Source organism: Micropterus dolomieu, linkage group LG21, assembly GCF_021292245.1.
Source record: "Micropterus dolomieu isolate WLL.071019.BEF.003 ecotype Adirondacks linkage group LG21, ASM2129224v1, whole genome shotgun sequence".
NCBI classification, from domain to species: domain Eukaryota; kingdom Metazoa; phylum Chordata; class Actinopteri; order Centrarchiformes; family Centrarchidae; genus Micropterus; species Micropterus dolomieu.
Window position 1 is genome coordinate 35,571,707 of NC_060170.1, and position 7,706 is coordinate 35,579,412.

Here is a 7,706-nt window from a genome sequence, read left to right on the forward strand (position 1 = left end):
TCCTCCCTCCTCTCTCCTCCCCTCTCCTCCCTCCTCTCTCCTCTCTCCTCTCTCCTCCCTCCTCTTGTTCCAGCTGTGTCACTGTGCCGCGCTGACCTCCATCCTGATGATCTTCAGTCTCCTCCTCCTGCTCTGACTCAACACCACCTCCCCTCTCTCTGCCTCCCCCTGCTCTGACCTCTGACATCCCTGTTTCCTCCACAACGACATGGATCTGAAACGTTTTGGAGGCGATATCTGCAGGATCCCTGACACTTAAACGCTCTGAACTCTGGCTGGTCAGGATCACCGGCTGGTCTGAACCCTCAGTCGCTTCCTGTCCCGTCCTCCTCTGGACCGACGGCGTCCAACATGTCAGAGGGGCTGCTGCAGGTGGAGATCCCGGACTTCGGCAGCAGCGTGCTGGGAAGCCTGAACGAGCAGCGCCTGCTTGGTCACTACTGCGACGTCTCCATCCTGGTGCAGGGTCAGGCCTTCAAGGCGCACCGGGCCGTCCTCGCCGCCTCCTCGCTGTACTTCAGAGACCTGTTCAGCTCTGCAGCTGACTCTTCCTCTTCGTCCTCTTCCTCGTCCTCCCAGGCGGTGTTCGAGCTGCCGTCCTCGGTGACGCCGACGTGTTTCCAGCAGATTCTGTCCTTCTGTTACACGGGCCGCCTCAGCATGGCCGTCAGCGAACAGCTGGTGCTCATGTACACCGCCGGGTACCTGCAGATCCAGAACATCGTGGAGCGAGGCATGGAGCTGATGATGATGAAGGCCTCCTCCTCCTCTTCGCCTCTGTGCTGCGACTCTCAGGTGTGTTATGTGGAATCCGGTGTCGCTGCAGTGAAAGTGGCGTCACGTTCTCACGTTCTCTCCTGTTGAATCATCAGAACAACTGTGTTAGAAAATATCTGCTTCTTTGATAAAAAACCCAACAGGTGCAAGAAACGTGTGCACAGCAGAGAAGTTAACTACAATTCCCAAGGTGCATTTCACTAACAAACAGCCAATCACAGAGCTTCACATTATGTTACACTCCACGAACGCTGCGCAGAAGCCAAAGATTAGGGTGTAGAGAAAACTCTCAGTTTGAAGCTTGAACTAATTCACTTTTAATTTCTGGGATGAATTCAGTAACCATGCCGATCAAAAACAGGCTGAGACGCCTGGAAATCCTGAAATCATAGATCTGGTTTTAAAGAACATCTTGGGACAGTACAAGGGATCCACGAGACTTTGTCAGTTTCCTTGTGTTTAGTATTTTCTCTTCCGTACGAGCAAAGGTAGCATTCGTCAGGTTGAAACGAGCACAACACGCCGCAGGTTTGTGCAATTAAGACAGTTTGGTAAAAAGTAAAAGTAACTGCACTGATTGTAAAACTCTGACTGACCGTAGAAGAAGCTCAGTGATCTGCTGAGAGCTGAACTCCAGTCTGATTTCAGCGCACACACTTTAAATTTGAGGCTGCTGTCAGAGTTTTCTCCGGGCCACACAGGAACATGTGAATTCTGTGTGTTCTACGTTTCAGTGCTCTCCAGTATATTAGCGTCTCTTTTTAATTTTATTTAAACACAATGATGTGTTACAGACAACCTCAGCAGACGAGCTCGGGGGTTTCGACACCCCGACGGCCCAGCAGCAGCAGCAGCAGCACAGCGGCCCCCAGCTGCAGCAGGCCAGTCCAGACCAGCCGTCCCTGAGCCCAGAGGAGCTGCTGCTGGCCGTCAGCCGGATCAAACAGGAGCGAGCCGACACTCCTCCTGCTGAGGAGAACGGAGGAGGAGGAGCAGCAGCAGGAGAGGAGGCCAGGTGAGGACAAACAGGAGTTCACTTCAGATCTATGTCTACGTGTGACCCCCTTCAGCATGTGTTAACCAGCTAGTTTGAAAACCTTTTTCAAGGCCCAGATCTTTTGAAATGATCCAGTAATTCACAAGAACAAACGCATTAATGAGAGGAAAATCACACATGCTTCAGTGTGAATGAAATAATGCCGCCCCCAGCCTTTGGGATGCTGACCATGTAATCACAACATTCCTTGTTCAGGCCTGGAGAGGACCTTGTGTCATTCATCCTCTCCGCTCATTTCCCAGGCCCTCCAGGACCTTTTTAGTGAACGAATGATTTTGCAGCAGTGGTTCTAAAAGATTGTGAAAGTTTTTTTTGTGGGAATAATTGAAAACTGCAACAAAGGTAGATGTGATGTTTTAAACTTTAGAATTATAGCTGAATCATTAAACAGTCCCTCCAGGTCTTGGCGGGCCTAACCCTAACCCTGCATAGTGAAACCAACTTACCTTGATTTCAGCGCTTAAAGCTGAACGGGATGCAGCGGCCTGTGTCTCAGGGATTTGCATCGTCTGACGTCCTCCATGTGTTTCTAGTAGAAGATTTCCTTTATGTTCGACCGCAACACTGCTTTGGTAAAGGAGATCTGGATCCTGTGCTGTTCCTCAGTCTGCGTTCTTGTCTGTTCTTGTGAAACGTCCTCAGTCGCAGCCAAAGTACTGTTCCAATTCACAAGTCCGCATCTAGTACAGTCAAAACCCGGGTGTGTTCTCGCTCCGCCCGTTTTACCGAGCCTGCATCGGTGGTGACTTGTGTGGACTTCGGATAGCCAGATATCCCAGAATGCATCGTCATCAAGTCCGCTGCTGCTTCCTGGGAGTCCGTACTCCCGAGCCGAACTTGCCAAGTCCGAGCTTTAAAGTACAGAAGTTCGAATTTGGCGAGCTCGGTATTGATAAAGAGCCCTGGTCTTCACGGTCCTTTGCTGTTGACATCACACATGTCTGCTGTTATTAAGTTTGCTGACATGTGACAACATTTTGCAGGAAACGAAGATGATAGGTCACATTTGCCAACCTCTGCTACAGTTCTTGGTTTGTGACAACGCTCCAACTTTAACTCAGCAGAAAAGCACAAAACCGTGGTCTGAAATGTGAATCGTGCTTGTGATCGTGTCAGCAATAGAGACAAAACAGGGACTCATTCGTTAACAGGTTGTTCGTCCTCCTCCATAGTGACCACAAATTCAACAGTTAAAAAAAGAAACCTAATTCAAAAAGGACCTGTGGAAAAATGACCCACATCTGAAGTGCATAAATTAATTTTAGAAAAAGGGAAACCTGATTTGAGAGAGACCTGAGGACAGTCAGACTAACTAAGGATAATTAGATTTGGCCATTCAGAAACGCTAGAAACCCAAATGATACTTTTATGCTTTTGAGTAAATTGTCATCGGTGTCAGTGAGGGTTCACGTGCCACTGAAGATTTATGACCATACATGCTGACAAACACGTAAGAACATGTTCTTCTGGTCGTGGACTACATCTGGTCATGTAGACATGGTTGGTAATAATCTGGACCTTGACTGACTCTGGTCCCGGGTCTGGGCTCCGTATCTAGGACCTGTGAAGACCTCTAACTTAGACCTCTGACATAAAATCAAACATCTAAAGCAGCAGGCATCATCTGTCTCCTCCTGGTCCAACTTGTCCTTGTTGTTCTGTCCTCAGAGTGGACATTGTAGGGGACCTCCAGTCCTCCAGGAGCAGCGCTCTGTGTTACCTGGGCTCAGGTGGAAGCTTGGTGTCGGGGCTGCAGTCCTACCTGCTGGCAGGCGGGGGGCGGTCCAGTCCAGGAGGCTCCAGCCTTCCCACAGACTCCCCTCCCTCTCATCCCCACACCGAGGAGGAGCTGGAGGAGGATTACTACGGGAACGCCGTGCACCCTGGACTATACCAACACATCTATGGACATCCCGGAAACCCCTACAGTAAGTTACATCATGGGCCAATCCCATCGAGCTGTGCTCGTCATCAGTTCATTAACCACAAAACTACAAAGTGAGCACAAAACTAATCTCAGTGGTGATCTGTCAATAAACCCAGATTTGATCCGGGACAGATTCAAAGGCTCAGAGACGGTTTAGAGAACAAACTGGGTCAGTCTGGTGATGTTTGGAGATCCAGAAGAATTGGAAACATTGACACACATTAAAACACCTGCTCCTGCTGTACAAATAGTTTCAGGAAATATGAAACTAGGAACTAAAAGCCCCTTTCACACATTACCGTCTGTGTTTGAGCAACATCTAAAGAACCGTGAAGATTTAGCAAATTACTCCAGTTTCTTATTTAAAAATGTGTCAGGAAGCCATCTACAGAACCTTTTAATGTTAATAAAATAAAACTCCTTCTTCCTTATATGGATACTGGAGTCAAGGAGAGGTTTGACCAATGATGTTCCGTCCTGATAGCTCCAGGCCCCTCAGAAATCCTACCCCCCAGACCAGGGAAGGCTTTGGTGGCCAAAAACATGCATGTGATCCATAATGATTCATGAGCTCCCTCGTCGCCACGTTTCAACTGCAGGAACTTTACCCCAGAACTAGGGACCTTTGGAGGAACTCGTTTCCACTTCAGGGATCAGGGTCTAAATTTTACCCCCAAAAAGTTCCTTTAGTTCCATGTTGTCCCCCTCTCTCTCCCCTCGAGTCCTGTATGACTCTACACCATCAGCTGTCTAACAAGAGCAAAAGAGATTCAGAAGCTTTGGCATAGGAACAAAATGTGGTGCCTAGTTCCTGTGGTGAAAACGCAGGTAAGTTCACAGAATGGTTCTGGTTCCTGGGAAAAGTTCTGCGGTAAAGTCAGGCTTATTGTCCGCTCGTCAGGAAACCCCGTGGTACTGTCTCCAACAAAAGCAACCATTTCAACACACGTGCTGTCCCGATGGGTAGATCCCGGGTACTGTACCCTCACCACATCTTCTTCTTTACTTGTGGAGTTTCAAAGTGAACCAAATGGGAGAAAAGTCGGGAGAACCGCTCTACCCCCGACTTCTTGATACAAGATGGCTTCTCCGTGTATCAACAGTTAGTGTAGTTTATACTGTTTCTTAGCTCTTCTGTGTACTTGTGTCTCAAATTTTACACAAAGTGCTGTCCAACTGCTATTTGTGGACATGTTGCTGCTTAGTATGCGTAAATACCGTGTAATACGTTTTTATCAACTGCCGCTGGTAACGATGGCTAACCTGGCTAGTTGTAAACGACTGGCCGCGCAAGGTTTTCCAACTTGTAACTAGAACTGGAGCGTGGCATCATTCCCAGCTCCAACTTCCGACTTCCGAGGTAAATTGATGTCTTTGAAGCTGCAATTTGCAGTCCTCACTTGCAAACTAAGAGCAGAGCCAGCTCCATTTGATTAGTTAGCGACTCATGTAGCCACGTATTTTTACTTGTGCGTTGGTGTCTGAATTGCTCTGCAGTTACACCCCCAAAATGCTAACTGGCGGTAGCGTTCTAGCGTCCAGTGAATAGACCTTTACTGGCCGAGCCAGTTAACTTCCGGGTTAGCCCTATGCTAACCTGAATGGGGATAAAATAATAACCGTGGCTATTCTAGACTTTTCAAATCAGATCAAACTTACTCATTTCACGGGGGTTGTGGCGCTCAAAAGAAGGTATCCACTGTGTTACAGCCGCTTGTTTGGCCGCTAGTAAAACAGACTTAGAAGCACGGAGCCTGGAAGCTCGGAGGAAATGCGATGCTACCAAGCCAACGAAGCGCCGTTCTTGTGTGTGTGGTTGCATTTTACATAAACCCAGAAGTATAAATTAGACTTTCGTAGCATTAGCATAACTTTGTTTTATATTTTTGACGTCATGCTGAACCTCTCCGTTTCTCCAGTCCAAGAAAAGATGGAGATGCTGTCCCTCCCGCTGGCTAACGAGCGCCGGCCCTGCGTACTGGTTGGTCGGGACAACATGGCCCTCCCTGCTAGCCTGATTAGTCAAATCGGGTACCGCTGCCACCCGTCGCTCTACACCGAGGGAGACCCGGGAGAGAAGGTGGAGCTGGTGGCAGGTAGGACACCAGAACACCGAGACACAGCTCTTGTTTCCCTGTTCTTTAAGTAACTAATGTGTTCGCTAAAACACAAAACTGTCTGAGAGAGGCCGAGAGATGAGTAATACTCTGATGTTTTGTGTGTGCGTTCAGGTTCAGGTGTGTTCATGACACGGGGTCAACTGATGAACTGTCACCTCTGTGCCGGGGTCAAACACAAGGTGCTGCTCAGGAGACTGCTGGCTACGTTCTTTGACAGGTGAGCTGGTGAACATGTTTTGTGACGATACGGCGGAGCAAACGGCCGTGTGCGGAGCTAAGTGCATCTGTAACTCACGTTAACGGTCATTTTAACAGGCTGATAAGTTTGTCTAGCGAACAACAGACCTAAAACTAAATGTGCTCACCAGAGAAAGTGAACAGCCGACTCCCGTTAAGCTTTTTCAGCGGCGCTGGTTAAATTTACACAGTGCCGAGGGTACGAGTCGCCTCTAGCCTGATTGACAGGTCGCCATGGTAGCGACTTGTCAATCAGCTAGTAGCCCCGCCCTAAAGCCTCCCCTGCTTCCTGGTCTCTGTTCCTCTAAATGGGACCATAATTTACTAAATGAACATCATGCTGTGTTGAAGAAGACTTGAAACCAGCGACTGAGACCATAAACTCGTCAGGAAAGAGTTTACTGAGGGAATAAATCAGCTGACAAGTAGAAACATTTTAATATTATTTCTAATGGAGCCCGACTTCTTTTTGCAACCAGAAGAGTCGCCCCCTGCTGGTTTTTCAATAGAATGCAGGTTTCAGGGACTTCAGCATCGGCTTCTTATTGTAGACCAGAAGCTTCCTGCTCGAGTTCACCAGAGTTTCACAGGTTGCCACTGGAGTCCTCTTACGTTTTAATACTGAGCTACCTGCGTGTTCCTGTAAACACCTGTAAACAACAGTTTTTAAAATGAACCAAACAGAGGCGACTTCATCGACCCGCGTGTCACACCCAGACAGTGTGACATCAGCAGACGCCACGTGTTAATTACTCCAGTTCTGAGAGTCGGCGAGCAGCTTCCTGATCCGGCTGCTGCTTTACATAACTCAGAGCGGGGGGATGTAAAGGTCGGTATAGCTGCTGCTGATTGGGTTGTTATGGTTTCCATAGAAACACTCTGGCCAATAGCTGTGGGACAGGAATCCGCTCCTCCACCAATGATCCGAGCCGAAAGCCGCTGGACAACCGAGTGTTAAACACCGTGAAACGTGAGACGCACACACACATAAAGAAACACACACACACATAAAGAACACACACACACACATAAAGAAACACACACACATAAAGAAAAACACACACACGTAAAGAAACACACACGTAAAGAAACACACACATAAAGAAACACACACACACGTAAAGAAACACACACACACATAAAGAAACACACACACATAAAGAAACACACACATAAAGAAAAACACACACACATAAAGAAACACACACACACACATAAAGAAACACACACACATAAAGAAACACACACACACATAAAGAAACACACACACACACACAAATAGAAACACACAAGCACACACAAATAGAAACACACACGCACATAAAGAAACACACACACACACACACACATAAAGAAACACACACACGTAAAGAAACACACACACACGTAAAGAAACACACACACACATAAAGAAACACACACACACATAAAGAAACACACACACATAAAGAAACACACACACATAAAGAAACACACACACATAAAGAAACACACACACACATAAAGAAACACACACACATAAAGAAACACACACACACATAAAGAAACACACACACATAAAGAAACACACACACACATAAAGAAACAC

General features: G+C 47.5%; 1 protein-coding gene across 1 annotated transcript in view; it reads left to right on the top strand.

Moving 5' to 3' along the window:
• Positions 1 to 7,706, top strand: part of LOC123960184 (nucleus accumbens-associated protein 2-like) — a 14,366-nt gene that overhangs the window by 5,734 nt on the left and 926 nt on the right. The window contains exons 2-7 of the mRNA XM_046034796.1: positions 74 to 795; positions 1,572 to 1,792; positions 3,503 to 3,762; positions 5,681 to 5,857; positions 5,993 to 6,098; positions 6,991 to 7,088. Of these exons, the coding sequence (XP_045890752.1) occupies positions 352 to 795; positions 1,572 to 1,792; positions 3,503 to 3,762; positions 5,681 to 5,857; positions 5,993 to 6,098; positions 6,991 to 7,088 (1,306 nt within the window). The 5' untranslated portion in view covers positions 74 to 351. The remainder of the gene's footprint in view (positions 1 to 73; positions 796 to 1,571; positions 1,793 to 3,502; positions 3,763 to 5,680; positions 5,858 to 5,992; positions 6,099 to 6,990; positions 7,089 to 7,706) is intronic.